The 26,126-nt window shown below is 32.8% G+C and overlaps 1 protein-coding gene across 1 annotated transcript in view; it reads right to left on the minus strand.

Annotated features, from left to right (window-relative positions):
* Nucleotides 1-26,126, minus strand: part of LOC129226958 (solute carrier family 15 member 4-like) — a 31,503-nt gene that overhangs the window by 1,587 nt on the left and 3,790 nt on the right. The window contains exons 2-6 of the mRNA XM_054861586.1: nucleotides 23,236-23,528; nucleotides 19,432-19,585; nucleotides 17,193-17,270; nucleotides 13,296-13,492; nucleotides 4,903-5,024 (exon numbers count right to left, since the gene is read on the minus strand). Coding sequence (XP_054717561.1) covers nucleotides 4,903-5,024; nucleotides 13,296-13,492; nucleotides 17,193-17,270; nucleotides 19,432-19,585; nucleotides 23,236-23,528 — 844 coding nt within the window. The remainder of the gene's footprint in view (nucleotides 1-4,902; nucleotides 5,025-13,295; nucleotides 13,493-17,192; nucleotides 17,271-19,431; nucleotides 19,586-23,235; nucleotides 23,529-26,126) is intronic.

Below are 26,126 nucleotides of genomic sequence, written 5' to 3' on the forward strand. Positions count from 1 at the left end.
GGACTCTACAAACTATGAGGGGTGAGTTACATTACGTAATGGTCATCACTGCTGCATGGATGAGTTCTTGCAACGCTTTGGTAGTGGGGCTACATGAACGTCATAAATGTGACCCCAAAGCACTGCAAGAACAGATGAACATCATGCATACTGTACTCAGGTTTCGGGGGGGGGGGGGGGTCATAAATTTTCGACAAAAAGTCACCTGTTGCTATGATTTTTGAAGCATATTGCGCATTGGTAGACATATGGCAATGGGTGGGGGCGGAATCAGGAAAAGGAAAAAAAAAGGAAAAAGACGGGAGGGAGGGGGGGGGGGGGATTGGCAGGTGATACTATTGGTTGGTTTATTTTTTTCTTTTTAGCAGTAATTTTACTGAATTATCAAGAGTTTAAGTTACTTTAACAATATGTGAGCACATGTTTTCTCAGATAATTTTAATTTAATTATAATATCAGTTAATCAAAATTCAATAATTTACAAGTTTTGTTGGTTCAGAAAATGATGTGTGGTGTCGTAAATGTCGCAATTAAAGATGATACCAATGACATGAAGACCTTTAATTGGCCCTTAAGTTGGACATGAAATAGTAATATGTACCCCCAATCACTTATCATGAAGTCTTGTTCTTTACCTCATTTGGAGTATGCTGTTCAGTTTTGGTCTCCTTAATGAAGATACTGACGTATTGTAAAGGGTTCAAAGGCGGGCTACAAGGCTAATAAATGGACTTTCTCATTTAGACTATGATTCCAGGCTTAGAGGGCTAAAAATGTACAGTCTTGAGCAAAGAAGAGACCGAGGGGACATGATTCAGTTGTTTAAATTTATTAAAATGAAAGATGTTACGGGGCTAAAGTTTAGCACTGAAACACAGGAAAAGGGGTCATTGTTTTAAGCTATTTAAATCTCAGGCTAACATGGATATTAGAAAAAATTATTATTTTAGCAGGGTAGTGGAACCTTGGAACAGCTTACCGGAAGAGGTGGTAATGAGCAAATGAGTAGATAGTTTTAAGAGGGCCATTGATCTTCACTGGGGATTGTAAATTGACTAGGACCAGTCTAGCTGGGCCCAGAGCCTGTTACTGGTCGTCACTTTTGTATTTGTAGTTGTTAGGCTCAGGAGCACCCAAATGAAATTGTTTGCAAGAAAGGAGCAGAACTAGTAGTATTTTTAATATTTTGAAATGCATGTCAAACTGACATTGGGTTCGGTGTCTCATTTTAGACGCAATTTCTAAAATCATTTTTTTTAAACGCAGTTTCAGGCTATATTTGGTAGTAACACTAGAGAAAGGATTTGGTTTAGCGTAAGCTCTCCTGGAAATTTTTGAAGCCTTAAAAACCCATTAGGGACTTTCCCCAGGAAATTCTGCTATTGAAGTTTTAAAAATGCAATTTTGGGATGCATGTTGACATACATGTTAGGGGAGGAGGTGGGTAGCTCTAACTTGGAATTTTTTTGAAGTTATAAGGCCAATGCTTGATGATGCTGGGGAATAAGAGAAGGTTCGTGGAGTTCTCAAATTTTTGACAATTAGACTTTAAAAACAGCATTACAACTTTTCTTTGGGTGAGTTTACGGGAGGGAGATGGAAGTTTAGGAGCTTTCCTTTCGTAAAACACATTCTAAAGCCAGTTCTCTTTGCCAATGTTAGACAAGGGAAAGAAGTACCCTAGGGAAAATTGTTTGCAATCAAAGTCCAAGAAATATGATTTTCGATTATGTTTGGTAAGACGGCATAAGGGGCTGGTAATTGGTAGTTGTCCTCCAGTAAATTTTTGAAATCAAATTTCTGAAAATGCAATTTTAAGTTACCTTCCTTTAGTGATATTAAGGAGGATGGAAAAAATCCTGGACTCTGAATCGAAAGTTTTCCAAAACTAAGTGCTCAAAAAGGCAATTTTGGACTCTCTTTAGTCTTGATAAAGGGGTTAAAACCTTTTTTTTGGAACAGCAGTGTTTTTATCGCATAGGAGCCATTCTGAGATCAAAAAAGTAAGGAGGTGTATGAGATTAAAGGCTTCGCTTTTTTCCCCATCACATGGGTTTTAAATAAGTTTCTCCCCCAGAAAGTTTAAGGTTTTGTGGTTTTAAAAATGCATTTTTGACGGTCTTTAGTAATGTTGGGGAAGAAGAGGTTTGAGGGTTCTCCCATGCCAAATTTTTGAAATTGCAATTGTTAAAACGGCAATTGTTATATCCTCTAATTATGTCAATAGAAAGGCAGTTCGGGACCTCACCAATAATTTTTTTTTAAAATTGTAGCTCTAAAAACGCAGTTTTAGAAGATTTTTGGAGGTGGGATAGAGAGATTAAAAGGCCCAACCCGAGAAAATTTCGTAAATTGTAGTTTTAAAAATGCATTTTAGAAAATTGTTTGTAATGCAAGGGGGAGGGGCATTCCCCTGGTCCTTTTATGAAATTGAATCTTTTAAAATACAATTGTGGATTATCATCTGCTATGCTATAAAGAGGGGGATTCGGGGGGTGGGCGCCAGCCCCTCGAAATAATTTTTTTTAAATTATAGTTGCAAAAATGCAGTTTTAGACGATCTTTAGAAATGTTAGGGAAAAGAGAGATTTGGGTCTAGTCCCCGGAATTTTTTTGAAATTGCAATATTGAAAACACGATTCTAGGTCATCTTTGGTAGCGTATCGGAAATTTTTCCCAATTGAAGCTCCGGAAACGTAATATTGGTTGACTTTCAATGATGTAAGAGGGAGAAGTTTTTGGAAGCTCTCCTCCAGAAACTTCTTGAAATTCAAGCCCTGAAAACTGAATTTAAGACAATCTTTAATGATGTTGGCAAGAGGGGGGGGGGCAGAGAGATATCCTTCTCAAAAATTCCTGAAGTTAGCATAAGTTCTAGAAGATCTTCGGTAATGTTAGTAGAATAAAACAATAGTTTAAAAAACTAAAAAAACACGCTTTCGTAGCAAAATGAACTAAAAAGTGAAAAATAATCTTTTTATGATAGTAGTTGACCAATCACTTAATTTTAATATAATACAAAAAAGCGTGGGGTGCTGTTTATTTACATTTTTGCTTGGACAACAAATGGAAGAAATTCAAGACAACTGATAAGAAGCCCCCCACGCTTTTTTGTATTACATTAAAATTAAGTGATTGGTCAACTACTATCATCCAAAGATTATTTTTCACTTTTAGTTCATTTTGCTACGAAAGCGTGTTTTTTTAGTTTTTTAAACTAGTTTTATTTTTCTGCTTTTTAGTCTTATGTTGGAGAATTATCAAGCGACGAAATTATTTATAAAACGAGTGCGAGGTAATATCATAAAGTTAAGACAAGGGCACCCCGATGGGAAGCTACTGTGAGTCATCGATGTATGTTTGCAGAAATCATATTTATATTACTTTGAAATTTTGAGATGCATTTGAATAAAAGTTTTGTTCAACAGTGGTCTGATCAGCAATGAATTTCCAATTGAAGGCTCACCTAAATTTTGGCATGAAATTAGTTAAAAACAATTATATTTCATGTTCTAATTACCTTGGAACATTGGAACAAATTTTGTCTGATGCAGAAAAATTAAAGGTTTTTGTAGATATTTTTAAATAATTTTTGCGAGTATTTTTTGATGTATTTTTTAAAATTTTTCCTTTTTCACATTGTTGGATTTATGCCAAAATATTGATTAAAATTGGAGGAAACTAACAATTAAAAGGGTTAATTAATTAATTTGATTATAGAATATTGCATTGTCATCGGGTCTGAGATCGCGTGCCAAATTTTAAAAGAATCCGATCGCAGGAAGTGGGCGAAATTTGAGCTGCAAGATTCCATTACAAGATACATACATACAGGTGAAGCTAATAAAAGCGTGTTAAAAAAGGGTTTGGGGGGCCGGTTTTTCGGTAATTTTTGGAGGCGCTCCCCTGGAATTTTTTTGGAATTGAAGATCTGAAAACTAAAATTCAGATGATCTTTTATTGATATTAAGGGAAGGGGGTGTCGGGGACAACTTGAATTTTGCAGAGTTAAAGTCCGAAAACAACAATTTTTGGAAAATCTTTTTATAGCATGCGAAATTTTGAAAATTTTGCGAGAAGAGGGGGAGGGGATCTTACCTTCTGACCCCCCCTCCTCGCTGTCTACGGCCTTGTGTAACACAGAGACAACACACACACAAAAGAAAAAAAATGATAAAAACACACATTGCAATTAGAGCAAAATGGAGCCCATAGAGCCAAAACGCTTTCCCATTACAAAAATTCCCATTTCCTGATATTAATATAGCCTTTTAACATAGCGAAACAGCTGCAAGTTCAGTCTGAAAAGCCGTTTTCAATTCGTCGTCTCCAAAATGGACAAATAACATAACAAGCAGTAGTTCACTTATTAAATCGAGTTTAGCCTATTTATTTTTGCACCGAATTTTAAGACTTTAGGAGCTATAGGGATTTCCTGACATCAAGTACAAACAAACATGACATCATCTCCCTCATTTATAGATGATCGAAAGGGTTGATTTTCTTACTGCAAATTTACTTCAATTCTCTTTTAACAACAGGTTAAAACAAATATAAGTCAACTGTTAGACTAAAATTTGTCATTAATTAATCCCCAAGGAACATTTAGAATTCTTGGGCTGTAACGTATAAAAACCTCTGAAGAGATGTGTAAAATTTTCAAGTCAATCCATCGACTACTTTTCAAGTTTTGCACTTACAAACATACAAACCCTGCATTTTTATACATAAAGTTTGCAATCATCATTTAACTTTGTGAACCAAATTTGTTTAATTTGCTTGAGCTGTCGGCTCACAATTAAATTGAGACATATCCACATCATAAAGTTAAAAAGGCTTTTGATATTTTTGCATATAATACCAAAACTCAAAAACTGCATAATATTAAATTCATTAACTTACCACCAACATTGGTAAACACTTCACTGATACCAATTAAAGAATATTGAGGAATTTGCCACAGTATAGAAACATTTGTTGCATTGTAAGTCTCTTTACCTATCGTTTGTAATACATTTTCTTTGCTGAAAGAAAAGATAAAAATGAAACAATGTTTAAAAACTTCAAATAATATATCCAAATCTATTATTACAAATTAAAAATTGCCTGTAAATAACATTAAATACAGACATTTTAAATTTAAGCCTACAATGAAAGTTGCTGTTTGTTATAAGTAACAGGAAAAAAATAGTAAAATAAAAACCAGAAAAAAAAACACCAATAGCCCCATGGAAGCAGTCTTGGATCAGCACGTCCTTGAAGGGCTCAACGGCCCAAGAAATTGAAAAAAACAAAATAAATAAATTACAAAAACTAGCACTAAGACTTATAAACTTTGATAATATACACTGGGGGAGGGCCCCAACAGACATTGTTTCAGGAGAGCCCAAAATTTATAGATCCTGGTCAACTTGGAAGTTCGTTGAAATAGGATTTCAGTCTACGACCTTCGGCTGAGCAACAATAGTTATGGTAAATTTACTTTTAGCATTCAGGAACATCCCAAACTTTTCGGTAGGGGATTCTTAATTTTTTAAATGAGACTCCAAATTGTAACAAATAAAAAAATTTGAGCATGCACATAAAAAATTAAATGATTGCTTAAATACTTGCAATAGTAGTCCGGTTATGACATCCAGAGGCTGAAGTTAAGTCTTTGTTATGGACTTATCAGTCTGGAATAGTGAATAACTGAGCTGGAGAGAGATACAGGGGTGGAAAATCAAAAATTCATTTCTGTATCAGCTTTGTATCAGCAAAAATGTCAATTTTGTATCAGTTTGAACAGTTTTGTATCAGTAAAAATACAGTTTGTATCAGAATGATCAATTTTGTATCAGGTAAATTCAGTTTTGTAACAAAATTTTAAATTTTGTATACTGTTGCTATAGTTTGAAGCAAATACAAAACATTTGTAGCAAAAAAGTACAGAAATAATTTTTAAAGCCCACTTTTGGTAGCAATATCATAAATTTAAAAAAGTGTGCAAAAACTACTTTTAGTAAAGGTATGAAAAAAGAAAAAAAAAAACAGCAGGGGCAGGGGGATTGGATGCTAATATAAGATGTGAGATTCTCTTTTACTTTGGTAAAAAAGAAACAAAAAAAATTTTTTGGAGTTCAATAGCCGACTTGAAAATAGAAAAAAAAACATTTCTTCAACAAAGATTTGAAAGTGAAACACAGTCTTGAAAATCACATGAATTAAAGATATTCATAGAAGAAATAAAAGTTTTTATATCTCAACGTGCTATGAATATAATTTAGAAACCATTATATCGATAAATTATTCACACATACAAACAGGGCCGACCCTAGCAGGTGCGCACCACACATGGGTAGCCGCAGTTATAATGAAGCAAAATTTCTCACAATATAAGTCGAATAAATACGCTGAATTTCAAATTTTCATTGAAAAATCAAAGTAGGTCTCGATTTTCCGACAGCAGAGCAAAGTAAGAGAAAAATAGAGTGTTAGAGAACAGTATGTTGGTCCATTATCTATTAATATCTTCTCTTTACATGCCAGGGCATATTTTAATGGGTTTTTTTTAGGCAATTGCCCACACAAATAAAATTGATCCCACAAACAAATAAAATTGCCCACCGACATTTTCCTAAATTTTTCCATCGGTTATGTGCTTCTATATACTTTTTATTTTTCTGTAAAAAAATGGAAGCGTGACCCCTAACCGTTCCCATAAGCAAAAGTTTTTTAAATAAATAAAACTATTAAACAAAGATATCTCGCACTCCAAAACTCATATATGGCAGCACATAATACATAAACAGAGTTTTGTGGATTAACGTCATGTAATCTTCCGTAGCCATTTTTTAAGGTGAAACCGGCCCCATGTGTCCTGCACAAAGCTTGTAGTGCGTGGTCATTTGAAGCATTTGTTTTTACGCTCTCTATTATATTCTGTGTTGCAGTTTCATTCGATCGAGTATGGAAGTATGAGAGCTAAAAGAAAATCACAGCAGCAAATTTCTATCAAAGATGCATTTTTTGGTGAACCTAAGAAAAAGAAACTAGATTCAAATGGTTCTAATGGTTGCATCATAATGAATGAAATTAAAAAAATTCAAAAACTCAGTGACTGTTTGAACTATTTTAAACGCTGATTCACAGCGTTTATATTCTTTACACTCTTTTCCTATTGAACAAAATGACCATTAGCAATAATTTCCCTAATTCCAATTTTCACAACTCAACTCTTTTTTGACAATTATTCAACTAACATAAACTGCACATTTACAACCCCCCCTTCCGAGGAAGTTGGAGTTGCCCACACAGTCAAATTTCCTTAAAATATGCCCTGTTACACGCATGCTTCATTTGATTGTGAAATTTGAGGCAGAGCTGGAAATCAGGCACTAATAGGGAAATGAGGGCAATAGCCGTCTCCTGAAGCATTAAAGGGTGCCTTTAAAAAGAGTGCGGAGGGTGGCCACAATTGCCCCCCCCCCTCCCACAAGTTTTCATAGACCCGAAACAATGAAGACATATTTCAGTAAAGAAAAATTATTCTGATAAGATACATTCGCAAACACTTCAAACAATTCTGAGTACAACTAGCGCGGATACAGGGGAAGACAATCAACATTTGTGACTCCCCTGAAAGTCAAATCTGTATGAATAACGAACTAAAATTTGTAATTTTCCCTCTTCACAGTAATTTTTCTTCAGATAGTTAAAATCACGAATGAACTGCCACTTTCAGATCAGACTGGAGAACAGAGCCCGTACCTCAGGTAGAAAAGTAAAGTGCAGTTCCAAATTTTAAATTAGAAAGATGGTCATGATACCGCCTCCATGAAGAGACAAAAGAAAGCTTAAATTTGAGTGTTTAGGACTTTAATTTCAGAAAATTTTGCTGGTTGAATCTTCGATCTTAAGAACCTGATCTTAGTCTCTTATTCAATCTTTCTGTCTTAACTTAACCAAATATAACCTAAGATTTTTTTTTTTTGAGACTTCAATTTTAGACGACTTACTTTCTTCCATGTCTGAAGTCCCTAAACAGGGCTCCAAATTCCAAATTGCGTTTTCTGGGGACAGCCTCCAAACCCTGGTATTTTTAGGACTTTAATTTCGAAAATGCTGCAAAGGAGGGCCCCAGAACCCATTCTCTAACATTACTATCAATGATAATGATAGTCAGAATTAGCATCTTTAGAGGGGTTCCTAATCCCACCCCTGCTCACATAACATCTTCAAAATCAGCGAAAAAATTCCGGTTTTCAAACATCAGTTTCGAAGAACTTTCAGGGAAGGGTCACCGGATCACCCGTCTCTCAAACGTAATCAATGATGACTTAAGATTTTGCTTTTAGTCGGTCCGTAGAGTCACCAACCTTTCCTTCACAAAACTTGCCTGAAACTGACTTCAGTTTTAACTAGTATGTTGTGGCCATCACGAAACTTTCTTCTATATCTTTCGTATAATTATAATCTCTCTCCATGCTTGACGAAGTAGCAACATTCCGAACAAAAACAAAATTACACACGCCAAAACTTAACGACCATCCCAATTCCCGATATAACTCAAAAGCAAAGCAAAGAATGAAAATTGTAAATTATTTTTTAAGCCTTGCTTAGAATATTTACAAACATTTATTTGTTAACAAACACAAGATGGCAATAGTTAAAAAGTTAAATAATTGCCATTTTCTTGTCATTTTCCAACAATTAAAATCACTCGAATTACACAGATGAGAGTTTATAACAATTTTTCTTTCTTATTGTTGCAATTATAAAGCTATTTTAATTCTCACAAAAAAATCAGCCCCCCATGGAGAGATTGGCGCAAAAATTGAACCAACGCCTGTTTACCTATGGAGTGACATTTATTCCAAATTTCATCCAGAACGTAGCATTACTTCTTGAGGTATGGCACTCACAACGGAAAACAAAGAACGTTCGATTGCACTACCCCCTTTTCAGTTATTGACGCCAAAATAGAATCAACTCTTACACCCTCTAAGGGCTACCTGTCGATAAATTTTTGTTTGATTCTGTTTATTATTTCTCGAGATACAGCAGTCACAATTGATGATAAAAAACGTTCTATAGCTCAACCCCCGTTTCAGCTATTGACACCAAAATTGAATCAGCACCTGTACCTGTTAGGGGCAACATATGGATCAAATTTTGTTGGATTCCGCCAGTTACTTCTTGGGGAATAGCAGGCAAGCATAACTCAAAAAACGTCCCATTGCTCCACCCCCCTTGGAAGAATCCGCGCCAAAAACCAATGGGCACAAGTTCACATAGGGGCACGTATGTATACCAAATTTCGTTCAATTTCATGTGGTAGTTTTTGCTGTAGAGTGGCCACAAAAAACTGGTCACACACAGACGTGACACACACACACACAGACGTGACACACACACACACACGGACACACACACACACACACGGACACACACACACAGACAGACATTTTCCAAAAATGGTCAAAATGAACTCAGCACACCTCAAAACGTTCAAATCCGTCAAAATTCGAAATTTGAAAATTTGCATGAATCCAATACCTTCTTCTATATATTAGATATAGAAGAAAGTAAAAAACAGTTCGTGATGGTACATCGAACCCCTGCCTGCTCTTTGTCCGATGGTTATCAAACAATACTAAAATAAGATTTTGAGACTTCCATTTCTAAAAATTTCCAGAGGAGAACTGCCTGGCTTTCATAACTTTTCGTGAAGTTAAGGCATCCCCTTAACGTCACCAAAGATACTCTATAATGGTATTTTTCAGATATTGATATTGTTGAAAAATATCCAGAAAGATCTACCGATGAGTTTCCTTAATGTCACCAAAGATATAAAATGTCTTTAGAAGTATTTTCCTGGAAGAGACTCCAAACTCTCTCTTCCCCAAAATAGGCTAAAATTGATTTAATTTCCAAAAAAATACTTCAGTTGGAAATTTCCGCACGTGTTTCCTCTTATCGTTATCAAATATAGCCAAAAATAAGGTTTTGAAACTAGTGCCCAGAAATTTCTAAGGGAAAGCAGCCGGATCCTCCATTGTCCCCAAAGATTTGGGTTTTAGACTTCAATTTTGAAAACTTTTGTAGGAGACGACCAAACCTTGCTCTCTCCAGTAATGTCAACAAAGATAACCCAAAATTGCATGTTTAAAACTTCAGTTTCGGAACATTTTCGGAATTAGCCGTGATTGTTCCGAAGCTAAGGTCATAAAAAATAGCTTCAAATTGACGTCAAGTTTGAAACAATTTCAGGAAAGAACCCCAACATTACTTTCCTCTAAAGTTTCAAAAAAGGTTCTAAAATTGTGATTTTTGACGTCAATTTTGAAAATTTCTACATGGATTTTAAAGATCCCTGACTCTTTTCTCCTTGCAACCTTGCACAACCAAAGATTGATTTGAAATACCGTTCATACGACTATTTTGAAAATTTTCTGTGGGTAATCCCCTCCGCCGTCGTTCCCTGCGCCTCTGTCCTTCTGTGATGTTACCAAAGTCAAACTAAAATGCATTCTTGTGATTAGTAATTTTTGGTATCCCTATTACTTTTTTAAAGATAAAAATTGTATCTAAGGAATTTCTTAGCATTAAACTTTTCTAACACTTCTATAAATTCATATGTCACCTTTTTTTCCCCCCCCAATTAGAACTTGGTAAAGAAATTTGCAGAAAGATGGATAAGGACATTAAGTATTAGTCAAATACAGTGGCTCCCAAAAGTGTTCGTACATTTACGATTTTCAATGAAATACGCCCCTATCCATTGGTTAAAAAATATTTTGGAATGGGAATTTAATTGTAAAGTCTATGATCAATTTTCTTTAAAATTTACATGAAAATTTTTAATAACATAATAAAACTTGATTATTAAGAAACAAATAATCAAAAAGTGCCAGAAACTTCTCACAAAAGTCTTTGTACACTTTGAAAAAATATCAAAAAATTAGTAAATAATCTAACTTTGAACAAAGTTATTATTTAGTAGAGTATCATGCAGTATCAACAATAGCTTTCAAACGTTTGGGAATAGATTTCATTGTTTTTTCATTCTTTTTTTGTGCAATTTCTGAGTAAGTGTTCAATCGCTATTTGAGTCTTACTGATTCTTGTTCGCTTTTCGTTTCAATGCTATATTTTTGTAATCTAGCCTTCAGATTTCTCTAAGTATGTTACATTAAGTTTAAATCTGGCAATTGAGGAGATATTTCTAAGTCTAAGGACAAATTTTGAGGCATCAGAAGCAAACATTGAATACTTTGGGATTCTTAACGTTATCCTGATAAAAAACATTGTTTACGATAACCAAATTTTGGGCTAATAGTTTAAAATTAGTTTTTAAAATATTTAAATGAGCAGCATGATACCTTATTTCATCAAAAAAATACCAAACTACTAAGTCTTAATGCTGATATGCACCCTCACACGAGAACACATTCATTGTCTTGATTAACTGATCCAACTAAGTTCTAAAGATTAAATTCCTCATTTAGTCTTCTATTTACAACTATACAACAATTTAACCAAAAATGTTGAATTAATTTTCATTTCTAAGTAAGATGTTATTCCAAAATGTTTTCCAAAACAGAAAGCTTACGCTTTCTGTTTTTCGCACGAACAAGAAAATTTCTGCAGGAAGAGGTCCCATCTAGGGAATGCAATACCGGTATACCGAATGCCGGTCCTTCAAGCAAATTTGCAACTTCGAAATACCGGCATTAGCTGAAAATAACGAATCGTTTCAATTAAAGAATTTTCAATTCGACTTATTCCACTTCTTCTCATATTTTAAATGCATATCTTTTTTTTCTATGATACAGAACCAAAATTAATCTATTGCTGTGAAAATTTAGCTTCAAAAGCACAAACTAATAGGATATCATTAAACAAAAGTAACGGAAAGATTGTAAAATGATATGTCATTACTAGATGGCGAGAAAAATTGCATTTTTGTGCACCATGCTTTAATTATTTCTATTTCTTTGATGGCTCACTTTAGAGTGTGATTTTTTCTATTGTTTGAGGTTCAACTTTTGTACTTTTTGACTTATTTTTAGTTTTGCTTCAAACTTTCAATGTCGTAAATCGGAATCTGATTTTGAAAATTTTTGAAATTGAAAGTATGTATCTAACGATTGCGAAAATAAAGGTCTTGCAGGTTAAACCAGAACACCCTCAATAGTGCCTTAAAAATTTGCATAGAAGTAAAGCATGCTAAATTGAAACATAGTTTCAGACATGTTCATTATTATAATTGTAAAGAATTTTGAAAAGAAAGCGAAAACGAATAAGATAAAATTTACAAGATCAAATTAAGTCAAGATTATTGTAAATGTGAAACCAAAAGGGTAATACAGAGCAAACATAAACCTGTTTTGATGAAGAGAAAATGATGTTAACATTGGAAAAGTATCGTCTCTCGAAGAGAAATTACAACTAGCAATAAATTCAATAAATAAATAAAATAATAATATTGCACTCAATACACAAGAAACACACACTCAAAAATATTTATCCAAAAATAACACGCAAGAGACCGATTGTTTGAGAGATTTCCAATTAGAGGTGTAACGCACATTGTTCACGTAGGCAGTAACACTGACCTACGTGAATATAGAAAGAGTATTTTCAACTGTAGGAAAGTTAAGCACTAAAATGAGTTCAAGTCGTGTTATCTATTATGAAAGAAATTTTATGCAATTACACATAAAAGGCATTTGAATTTTGGAACATTATTTTTTGGAAAATTTTAAATATAAACGAGCATTTTAATGTCAAACCAAGCTTTTTTCTTGGGGGGGGGGGGAGTCCTAAGAATGCCCCCCTCCTGTATACGGCCCTAAGCCGAATAGTTTAATTAATCTGTTGCCAATTTTGCCTGAATGTGAACAAATAAAATTATTACAAGTTTTTAAAGAAATCAGGCAGTTCAGGTAGTCGGTGGAAAGGGGGGGGGGGGGAATTCTCTTTAGAATATGTTTTTACAACTTATTTTTTGCAGTGGACAGACAAACAAGATGGATCATCAATTTTAATGGAAACTATTGTCTTCAATCTAACAATGACTTTTAGAAGCATTGTTAATGTTTAAGGATTGCAGATGTGGCTTTTGAGGGTTTGATGTCTTTAATCTAATGGGGTTTCTTGGTAAAAATTGTTCTTACTCAATAGAGGGCCTTTTTATTCCAAGTCAAATACAATTTTTTATTTTTTGTAAAACTTTACTTTATCAATTCAGTTTTTGATTTTTTTTGATAAAATAGAGAGAGAATTATTACATCACTCTTTACTGTACTTACCATTGAACTCGATACCATTCTACACCTCCAGCAATAATCATGGCCATGACTGCACATGCCATTCCAATTGGAATTTTAGTAAATATGCTTATCTCTATACCTCTTGCACTTAAAAATGGATAAATTACTTGGTTCATCAGAGGTATAAACATGAGCAGAAATATCACATTGAATAACATCAGCCATGCTGCAGGTATCTAAACAGAGAAAACTTAAAATTAAAACGTCAAGAGACAATACAATCGGATCATGCTACAACGAGATCTGACTTACGCAAAATGGCTACTACGCGAGTATTTCATGAGGAATGAATTTTTTTATTGCCGATGCAAATTGCTCGAACGCAACATGTAATTTTTTGGAGAGGAGCAGCGGAGCATTAGAATGGGCTTCGGTGACACTAAATATTGGTTTCATGAATGGAGTTTCATCCCTTTAGCATCCATCAAAGCTGAAGTTTACACACAGTATTAGTCAAACAATGCTTTGCTTCAATTTATACAAATAACCGCTCCGATTCTTAACTTTTTTTTCATTTTACTTATTAATGTTGATAAAATAGAATGGCTCTCAAATGCGCTTTTTCATCTTAAGTTAGCGAAAGTGGAAAGAAAAAGAAAAAGTTTTTGACCATTAAAGAAAAGGTCAAGATTCTCAATATGCTTAAACAATTAAAAAGTGCTTGTAATGTAGCACGACAATTGGATATGAGTGAATCTTCGATACATACAATTAAAGTCATAATCCGTAACAGTTTAGAACTTAGTTTTAATACTGAAGCTTGCAGAGTAGTGTCTGAGCAAAATAAAAACATCGTGAAAATGTAAGCTGCTCTTTCATTGTGGATTAAAGAGGCCAGAAAGAGGGATGTTCCCATACTGCATAAACCATCATCTTTATTATTTAAAAATATATAATTAAGTTTACGATATCTGCTGTTCAGTACTATCATAATGCAGTCATGTATTTAATGTAAGTACTGTACTGTTAATTCATGCCTCTCATTGATCATTGATTCTGTGCTTCATAACAGTGGTTTATGTCAAATAGTAACACTTTTTTAAAAATACAGTAAGAAATCAGTTCCTTGTAAAAGATACGGTAATATATAGTTAAGAAATGGTTTGCAACAATTTGAGAGGTGTTAACACATGTCTGAAATAATTAGATGTGCATACTAAACATACGTTTTTCCACAACGCGAAACTTTGACTTGCGCGAAGGGTCTTGAAACACATCCCTCACGTAAGTCAAGATCCGACTGTAATATCATTTCCTAATTTTTCAAAACATCAAAGTAACATAAATATCAGTCTTCAAGATCAATAGTATAGCCTTTAGAATTCATTTCATCTAACGTAAAAAAAATTCTGTCGAAAAAAAACACAAGAAGTTCCGTCTAGAACTAAACGAGCTTACTTTCCTGTATACCCATAACTACTTTCTAGTATTTGATCAATATTATCAAAATCGCAAATTGTTTCAATTCTTTAATATTTTAAGCTGATTTTTAGGAACAAAATATGCCTCACTCATCTAAAAAAATTAGATGCGTAAAAAAATAAATAAAACGAACAAATAAAATAGCAGCACCTTTTAAACAAAGCAGCTAATACACTTTTTCCATTAAAAACAAAAAAGTATTTAACAGCTTCAAGAAAAGAAAAAAAATAGAATAGAATTAATAAGCTCATTAACTAAATATAGCATATCAAAAAAAAAAACAAAACAAAAAAACAAAGTTTGTTTTTCCCCTGTTTCCAAAAAATAATGTTTCAAATGAATTAATGAACTTTCCAAATCAAATAAAAACAACAGAATGTCAACTTAGAAATAATGTTCAATGTCAAAAAAAAAAAAAAAAGTTTGCGCATATCTTAAAGTAGAAACATAAACTACTTAGAGTTTATCCACCGAAAACTGAATACATAAATGAAAACTTCAGAGTGAAAATTAAAAACAAGTCATATTAACAACAGGGTTGGGTTTAGGACAGGACAAGTGGTTTTTACCATCCAAAACTGTCTAAAACTGTCCAAAAGTGTTCGAAACTGTCTTAAACTGTCCAAAACTATGCTAAAGCTATAGGGGTGTAATCAAATCAATTCGTGTTTACTGCAACATTCGTAATGCATAAATATAGACATTACTGAGGTTCAATTAATGAGTAGTTGATAATATTTTTCTTCAAAATGTTAATATAAAAAATATCTTATTTAAAAAATTGCCAATAACATTATTACATAAAAACTTCCTTAAGTAACGGTTGGTAGAGTTATGAAAAGAAATACACAACACTACCAAGACAACTAATTTCAGTTCCATTTATAACTCAAAGGAATGTTATTAAATGTGCAATAAATATTGAGGTGAATAAAAAAGCTTAATTTTTTTAATGGTTTTTGCAAATAATTTTTACATAATGTTTTTATGAAAACTACTTTTGTAATCATAGATTAAAGAACAAGAAATTGATGATTAAACACTTAATTATAAAACTCTTGTGCTATTCTTTTTTTAGTTCATATTTAAGAAATTCAGAATTTAATTTCTACGTAACTAGATTAAAATCAGCTGCATAAATAAGTTATATACCATATATATATTTATACTTGAATATCCACATTGAATAAATGTATTAAATAGTCCAAAAAATAGTTTTGACACATTTTGTTCTGTTTTTGATATTTTCTCACAAAATATAGTTTCTCAAAAAATAGTTTTGGACACTTTCGGACACAAGGGTTTTGAACAGGATAGTAAAAACCTTGCCAATGCTGCTTTCATTTGCACACATGCATAAACATAGGGAAATTTGGTTACTATTATCAAAAAAATAATAAATGAAAAATAAAATAGACTCATGCATACAAATTGAAATTGTAATCAAGAATTCAACTTCTATGTAGCTAGATTAAAATCAGCTGCATAAATAAGTTGAATGATCTTATTGAATCAATCTGAAGCATTAAATTTAATACATTTTATTCTGTTTTTAATGTTTTTTCACAAAATACAATTTTTCTAAAAACATAGTTTTGGACAGGACGGTAAAAACCAGGGTTTTCACTGTGGTTTTTACCGTAGTGTCCAAAACCTTGCCAACCCTGATTAACAATAATCATTTCACAGTTAAAAGCTGTGGAGTCCGAATCGGAGTCAATCTCATTTTGGGATAAAAGAGTCAGATTCGAAAGTCGAAGGTATTTAATTCAAAGATTCGGAGTTGGAATTGGTCATTTCCCTTAGAGTCCGCAGCTCTGCCAATGTTTGTGGAGTAGGAGTCGAACTTATTTTGGGATAAAAGAGTCGTAGTCGAATATTTAAGAATTGGAGTCGGTCATTTTTCCTCCATATATAAATTTTTGCCAACGCTACGAAATCAGAGTCGAAGTCGGGGAGTCCGAGTTCAACTAATTGTCGCGCTCAGGAGTCGGAGTCAGGAGCTTGTCGTCAAGAGCTATTTCCAACAATATTTGTTTGAAGTAAATCTGCCTTCAAGCGCAGAATCTACATAGACTTTCAGTTTCCCGTACGTTAAGGGCTAATGCTAAGGGATTTGAACTGTTCAAAATTGAACGGAAAATTGTTCCAATCCAAAAAATATTTTATATACCATAAAATCCCGAAAGTAACCCCCCTATCAATTATAGCCCCCCTTCTTTTTGTGGAAAGTGAAGTCATTTTAAAATCCTGACTATAAATATATATAATATTCTTTCATGCTTTTTTCTTCTTTTTCTGACTTTTACTGGGAAAGTAGGTTAAAAAAAAGCAGCACTGCATTAAACCAGTAGTAAAATTATTTCAGCACAGTACAGCTTGAAAAACATAGCAAATACAAATGATTTGTATAGAAAACTGTTTTCAAAGTTAAATGTAAAAAAAAAAACTTACTTCAAACTCAGGATTTAGATTGTTCGGATCGAGGCTTAAGCGCATTCTTAAACCTTGGGCTTGAAATGTACTTTGCATCTACAAAGAAGAAATATGCTTTAGGGCTGAAAAACAAATAATAATACATTTGTTTTTTAAATATTTGTCAGGAAATTATTCCTACGCTGGCATTGACACAATATATGTCTCATATTTATTTAAGTGTTCAAGGAATTCACTTTTCAAATACAGCAGACCCTCAATTTAAAAGGGGTTATTTTACACGGATTTGATTAAACAAGGTTTAAGAATTAATTTCATCATTTTGTTTTACATGGATGAGTTTTCATTTCACACGGAAGCAACTCTGAAAACAGAAATTTTACCTTCCTTCAAAACCGTACTTTTCAGATTGCTGACAGCAAATAATGAACAGTATTTCGGCAACATAATAAATACAAATGTGACGATCAGCAACAGGCTCTAGGCCCAGCTAGGTTGGTCCTAGTCAGTTTATAAGACCCCAATAGCCGCGTTCACAACATGCTTTTCGACGCGGTAAATCCCCGCTCTGGCTCTGCAAAAACCCGATTGAAAAATTCCCCATTTCCATGTAAAACGAGGTTTCCCATTGTACCACAGAAAGCAGTTTTTACCCAGCATCCTTAGCAGCTAGGACACGAACTTGTTTCATGTAATGCATTCTGGGTAAAATTCCGCTTTACTTGACATTTCCTAACATTAACGGCCATACCCCATTTATCAGCTCACTCCGTAATATGATCTAGATCCCCTTACAGCTGATTTGATAGTTCTTCATTTTCTACAATCCCCGTAACTTTGACATCATCAGCAGAACAATTCATGTTTCCAGAAGTATTTTTATGAATATCGTTCATAAAAACAATGAACAAAACAGGCCCTAACACTGATACCTGAGGAACCCCCTTAATAATATCTTCTTATAATTTCCCCTTACAACTACCCTTTATTTCCTTCTGGTCAGCTAGTTTTTTACCCAAATGAAAATTTTCCCTCCTATTCCTATATCAGCTAATTTGCTAAGCACAGCAACATGCGGTACCTTATCGAAAGCTTTTTGAAAATCAATGTAAACAACATCTACTGGCTTCTTATTGTCTAAAGTCATGGTAAGTTTGTCGTAGAAATGTAATAAATTAGTTGCACAAGATTTACCTTTCCTGATGCCGTACTGAAAATTAGTCAATAGATGATTAGTCTCTAAAAAATTTACTATCTTAATTTTTATCAATGTTTCAAAAATTTTGCAAACCACCGAAGTTAGACTCACAGGTCTATAATTTTCCACACTCCCTTTAGACTGCTTTTTGAAGAGCGGAGTAATGTTAGCCAGCTTCCAATCCTCTTTCACTGTCCCCGAGTTGTAAGAAGAATTGAAAATATTTACAATTACATCTGCGAATTCCTCTGCACATTCAACTAAAATTTTTGGAAAAATATTATTTGGTCCTGGAGCCTTAGCCTCTTTAATTTTTTTCAAATGAAGTAAAACGTCATCCCTGGAAAATACAAAGTCCTCAAGTTGTACTATAGTTTGTGTCTTGCTGGTGTCAACTGTTGAGATACAGTTGTCGTTAAAAACACTCAAAAAAGAGTTACTAAGAATATTAGCAATATCACTATCATCCTGAATTAAAATTCCGCGCTCATCAACCAGTGGTCCAATATGACTATTTCGAACTTTCCCCGAATTAGTGTATGCAAAAAACCTCTTGAGATTCCTGTTTATGTTATCTGCCAGTCTTTGCTCCAACTCTCTTTTCTGAATCTGTACCAAATACTTAAATTTATGCCTTGCCTTATAATATTAGAGCCTATCTGCACAGTGACCCGTCTCTTTAAACCTATGAAAAGCGGCTTGCTTGTAATGCAAAGCGTCTTTAGTTTCCCTGGAGAACCACATTGGCCAAATTTTTGTGTTGACACCCTTTCTTCTAAAGGGAACATGATCCACAACCGTCTGGGGATTCAACTAAGGTCTGGGTAGGAAGTTCCTGAACTTTAATTTGGTTCTTTTTAAACTTGTGATTCCTTCCCTGAACTATGAGCAATTGGTTTTGCATATGTTTTTAATTTCGATGTTTACTGGTTTTTGATACTATTATATTTTTTTTACGAATTAAATAAGATTCAGAAGCAATCTATGGAAGTTAGTGAGTGTTAGCGAGCAGGGGCTAGCAGTTTAAAAAAAAAGAAAAGAAACAAAAGAATTATTTACCTGGAAATATAAAAGCCAATATGGGATAAGTATGATAAACACTATTAATATAGCTTTCAAAGACTTGACATCTTCAACCACAGACTCATGATATTTGCCACCATATCTCACTTTTGCCATGTCTAACCAAGAAGGACGGTTGATGACCTCTAAGCTATTTAATACAAGCATTTTAGTACAAAACAACAGCAAGCAGACATATACTACATACTAGCAATTTCAATATGAATTAAAACTTGCTACTAATAACAATACTAATAAAAACAAACTGAGTTGATCACTCACAACTATTAGTAGAGGCAAACCTAATCTGGCTGCATTGTGAAGGCTATGCATATCCTAATTACAATATTACAACGCTGCCAGGTTAGGTTTGCTCCCAACTGCAGAGCACAGATTCTTTTCAAATACATACAAGCATATGCAACTGGGCAATTCCATGAAAAGTGAAACCAGTAGGTCAAAATTTCATATTACAGGTATTTTGCTATATTATACATCATTGTAAAGCTTGAAATGTGTATTTTCAGAATATTGCATTGCTTTTTTAATAAAAATTAAATAATAATTTTTTTTCCTAGTTGGAAGTATGATAGTCGGGTCTTCAAAACAATCAGAAAAAAGTACCCCATTTTCAAACTCTTATTTCTAATAGCAAAATAAAAATAAACGAAATTAATTGCAGTACAGCTTAAACTATTAACATAATACTATAGTAACATGCATTTATTTTAATTTTTTTACAAAATAAAATTAGGCAATTTCAATTTAAAAAAAATGAAGTTCAATGTTACGTCCGTAACAAAAATTTAACAAAAGTTGTCGTTACTTCCTAAAAAATCAAAATTAAAAGAAATCCTTTTTTGTCCTTTTAGCGATCCATCAGAGTAATTGTTTACCATAGTTTAAAACATTAGAATTTCTTTAGTTATAAAAAAAATGGCGTTACAGACGTAACATTTTTTGTTACGGACGTAACAAAAAGCAGTACGTTACGTCCGTAACACCTGTATATTTCCAATTAAAACGAAAAACAGTACAGGATGGGCAATGAAAATATAGGGTATGACATGTAATATGATATAACAAAACTTCTAATACTGTGATTTTCAAAATTTTATTAACATTAGTGGATATTTAATTTCATTTTTTAAAATTATTGAAATACACATAGTCACCTCAGAGCAACATTAAGACATCTAATCCTAGGAATAACATTAAGATATCCTACTGTTGCTCTGAGGTGTTCCTCTCAAGGTAAGATTTTTTTGTCCTCCAAATCATGCAATAAATTCAATTGGTGTTAATAATTCTAGATTAGCAATTAATGCTTAATAACATGCATAAAAATATTCTAAAGGGTTTCTTAATTTCTCAAGCTTTGCTTCATCAACGCACTATGACACAAAAAAAGTAGTGCTCTCCAAGTAGATTTTTGTGAAAATTACTTGATCATTTAACGAGATGAAATCTAAAGCATTTTGTGCGTAATTTTCATTAATAAAGTTTTTTTTTTTTTTCAAAAAAATTGATATTACGGATATTAATTGCAGTTTTTCTCTTTAAACTTTTATCATTCTGAAAGCATAGCCAAATTGATATGACTTCTTATTTAAAAACTAACTTAGAGATAATAATTTGTTCTGTTTAATAGTTTAAACCAAAGTTACTGAGTTACTTTTTATTGTTATTTACTCTCAACAACAACAAAAAAAAAGATACGTAGATTACTGTTTCATTGAAACATTGAATATTTTATAGTTTTAAAACTTAAATTAAAAAGCATAGTTAGATTAGAGTTAAAAGTAATAAATATTAAACTAGCTACATCTGATTCTTATATAAAGCACATTTAGTTTTGAAGCAAGATTTAGATTACTTAGGCAAATGTTGGCCAAAATGCATTTTTCTGATGTCAGTTTCGACCGTTTTTTACCACCTTTGGCAAAAACGTGCCAATTCTATCAAAAAGCGATCGAAATCAAAGGCAACTGTTAAACTTTAAAAGAAATTTGGCAGTTAATATGTTTGTTGATAGATAGAGAAAATCATTGAAAATTCTCAAACTGTAAAAGTACTCCCTTGTAGAAGCCCGCCCCCCCCCTCCCCTCCATGTTCATGTTAATAATTTGAAAAATTTATTTGTAACTGAATAGTTCCACTTTTGTTTTGCTTAATTTCCCCTTGGATAATATTACTTTTTATGACACACCAATTTATATTTTATATTTATTTACATGGCGGCATATGCACGGGGGCGTGCTCCATACCTCCCCAAATCTTTAAAAACTATTAAAGTGTAACTTAAAGGGTCATAATAATGTGTTAATCTAGACCATTGCACTCTCTTAACAAAAATTATTAGTATACATAAGCTTTTATTTGCTTTGTGCTATTGGCATATCAGACATGTTACGTCCGTAACACTTTTTTGTTACGTCCGTAACAAATATATAAATTTCTATCATAAATTTTACAAACAATATCCATGAAAACTTTATGGTTTTAGAAAGCTTGAAATCTCTAGAACAAGTATTTCAAAGAAAATTTTAGAAATCTATGAATAATTCACAGGAATATTGGCAATTGTATGACAATGTATACATTTTGCTGTTTTCTGAGTTACGTCCGTAACAGGCAGTTTTTAATTTTTGTTACTTTTTGTAATAAAGCAATCTGTACCCAAATTTTTGATAGCATTGATAACACCAAGTTATACAACAGAAAAAAAAATTGTAGCTTTTTATGAAACCAAATTGAAATTATGCGTGTTTAAAGTCTGTGATTGTTACGTCCGTAACGGTGGAATTGCCCAACTGCACAATTTTGCTTCTTTGATTGTTTTGTTCTACAGTATTGTAGTTTAATGGGGCACCATCCTCTGAAAAATTTGTATATTTTTTTACTGTAAAAACAATGCAAATGCATGTTAATTGGTTTCCAAACCACCTTTTCTTGTGGTAAGTCTGCCTAAATCCCAAGGTGAGTTTCCCCATTTTTTTTTCTATAGCACTAGGTGTATATATTTGTATCATACAGTAAATTTTATAAACGAATGTATATTATAGTGTGGTTTGATACGTTGAGTATGACCTTGACAATGTTTACCTCATTTAGGGTAATTGCCACCGAGTTGAGTTGGATTATTTTTGCAGTAGTTTTGAGGGAGTAGTTATTCTCTGACTCAAATCTGTGTGTCAATAATGTGTCCCTTTTTCACTGAACTCTTCAATAAGAGATGAATATTGTCAAGGCCATAACTCAATTTATCAGAGCAACACTACAGACTTTTTCACTAGTTTTCACATTTTCTTCACTTTAATGAAACTAATAGCATTTATCTTATTCTTCAGAAAGGAAAGATAAGGTTTTGAAAGTTCTTATTTTTTATGCTTTTACTTATTTTATTTTTATTGTGTTTATCATTTTTAAAATGATCTTGCTTTGTGAATGGCATAAATGAATAAATTCTACTGTTTCTCCCACATCCAAAAAGGAGAGATTGCTTCCACGTAAAGTGTCGTCTAAATTCAATTAAAAGGGCAATTTTCAGGCAGCTTTTAGTTTCAAACACTATCAAAACTAAAACAGCATTGGAAAGTAAGTTATTCTAAATTTTTGAACACATTATTTTGTGCCAGAAATATCAATAATTTTAATTTCTCCCTTAATGGAAATAAACCTCTTTGGAAACAAAAAATGATCACCCCGTTCTTGAATTTCCATTTTCCCCCCAACAGTTCCCATTTTTAGTTACGACATCAATAATGAATATAACATGAAAAAAATACAAGTTTTATTTACTTTGAATTATTACTGTTATTGTTTTTGCTCAATCTCCAAGCTGTTTTCATGACTTTAAATGTTCTTGATATTGGACTTTCACTTACAGGTTGATGGAAATGAATAGGATAAGCAACCCAGAAAAGAAAGGTGGCAACAACTAATGAGCTTGCAGCAATCACGTAACCATATTGAAATTCCCATATTTGCTGTACATAAGTAATACCAAGAATAGCAACAAAAGCTCCAATATTGACACACCAGTAAAGCCAATTGAGATACAATTTCAAAAAATGTACTCCATAACGTTGCATCTGCAACAGAAATTATACATATTTTTAATTTAAAAGTGTTGAAACAAGCATTCAATCGTTTAAAAAATACACTTGAAATTCAATTTTTTAAAATTTTAAATTTGTCAAAAAAAAAAAAAAAATGTTATGTAATGACATTTGTTGATGATATCTTTTTCTGAGTTTTTTTTCTAGAGCTCTTTATTTTGGATTTTACAAGACTCTAATTCACGAACACTCCGTTTTAGGAAGTGTTCCGTAGTCTCGAAAAAATCTTTCATTCAAACAATGTAATTTTGCATTCTTTTCCACTATTATCATTTCTGTTTATGGGCGAATGAAAGGGAAAACTTTTTATGCCCTTATAAACAATGTCACAGTAACCAAATTCAATTGTATATGAAACGCATTCAATACTCTATAAATGTGTGCTACATAAAATGAAAGTATTTTAAGACAGGGAACCTAGTATGAAAGAATTCCAGAGTTCAATCCAGGGCCAATCCAGTAAACAATTTTGGGGATTATATTTCAACAAATTTGCCCATGACCCACTATTTTTCCAAAAAAAGGCTCATATCATGTGGGACCAGTGTTTGGAATAGAAAAAGAACAAAATCGAATTTTCGAAAAATCGCTTAAAAGTGCACACCCCCATGCTACAAACTAATTCTTTGCCAAATTTCATGAAAATCGGTCGAACGGTTTAGGTATTATGCGCGTCACAGAGATCTTGACAGAGAGACTTTCAGCTTTATTATTAGTAAAGATTAAAAAAAAAAAGCGAAAATGGGAAGAAAAAAAAGTTGGTGAAATTTATAAGAAAATTCGGCTATTCGGGGAAAATTTTTTTTTTCAAGAGACAAAAATGTCAGAGGAAAACGATTCATTGTATGAAAATATTAGTGGAAAAATAATTTTTGAATTTGGGGAATTTTGATAGAAAACATTGCTTTTTGGGGAAAAGTTGGAAGGGAATTGGGGAAATCTGGATTTGACCATCTGGCAACACTGTGTGGAACTGGGGAGATTTATTTCTGATGATTCTCATCACAGATAAGGCAACGCCTCCTTAATACTAAATGACTATCACATTTGCTTCAAAAAGTGTTCCTCTGATGTTACACTAACAACGCTACCTGGTGGCAATACATGTTGCTATCACCATGGATATAAACAATTCAAATAAAGTTGTTAATTTTAAAATTTAAATTTAGAAGTTAACCAATTGTGTTCTCGGCTATTAATTTCTAATGCTTTCGACCTTCGATAGATGGCAGTCGCGAGAGTACTGAAATTGTGCTTACTGGGATCATTTTGCTCTATGTTAAAAACGAGAAAGCAATAGGCATTTAGGGTAGAATTACGGTAACCGGGTTGCGGCGATAAATGTTTCATCCTGGCAACCCACTACCTTACCTTGGCGACGGAACAATTTTGGCAACCCTACACCAGAGCTGATATGCTATTCATTTGGCCAATCAACAAATTCAGAATCCACCAGACGAAATTGTAATTTATTTGTCAATAAATCTTTTTTAATTCCATAGAATAATATTTTTAATTTTCTCCAAGGAGCTTTTTTTCTGAAAATTAGGAACATATATTGTGTTTTTTTCCATTTTTAGAACTTTGAAACATTTTATAAAATCTTCCACTGCGAAATGTTTGTCACTTATAACTATTTTAAGTTACAGATTTAAAAATTAGTTATTCATACCTTTTGGGTACTTTTATGGAATTTGTTCACAATAAGTAATTTCCTTCATGTTTTTTTGTTCCATCTTAAATTTTAAATTTATTAGTTATCGTAATAACTTATTCAGTAAGTTTGAAATACAATTTTAGTTATGATAACGTCTTATGCATGAATCTTTTGATGCGATTTAACTTATTTAGTATTTATTGTTTTAAGTCTTAATTGAACATTAAATATTTTTAATGGTTTTTTTCTCGTTTTATTTCAGACTAATGCCGTTTTCTATCCAGTTTTTTCTTTTGTTAAATTTTGCAAGAAGTTTACATTTCATTTTCATGTTCCTTAGGAATTTAAACATGTTGATAAAAAGTGTAACATCGTTTATAATGTCATGGAACTTTTTGTTCACATTCATCATGATCTTTTCTTTCTTTTCCTACATCTCCGCTTCTAAAAAAAAAAAAATTTTATCAAAAAAAAAAAAAGAGAGAGGGGGAAAAAAAAAAGAAAAACCAAGTTTGGAACTGATGTGATATACCCCACCCTTGGCGACTTTTTCCTGTTGGCGCCAAGAAAGCGTCGCCAAAAAAAACGATGTATGACGACATATGTCATACATCGTTCTTAGCGATGCTTTTTTTAGCGCCAACAGGAAAAAATCAGATAAAAAAAACATGATCAAAGCACTTCAGAACACAATATATATAAAAACAACATAAAAGCACAACAAAAAACGTCACGAATATATGCTTCAAAAATGTACAGGGCCGGGGTTTTTTGTAAACATATTAAAATACAATGAAATAAATTATTGTATTAATTACAAGTCGAAATTAATGCATTAATTTTTTTTCATCATTTCTCCGGGATACGAGCCCTCGGTCTCATAATACTTTCGTAATGAGACCTCGGCTCGCCGG

This window comes from Uloborus diversus, chromosome 7 (genome assembly GCF_026930045.1).
Source record: "Uloborus diversus isolate 005 chromosome 7, Udiv.v.3.1, whole genome shotgun sequence".
Taxonomy (NCBI): domain Eukaryota; kingdom Metazoa; phylum Arthropoda; class Arachnida; order Araneae; family Uloboridae; genus Uloborus; species Uloborus diversus.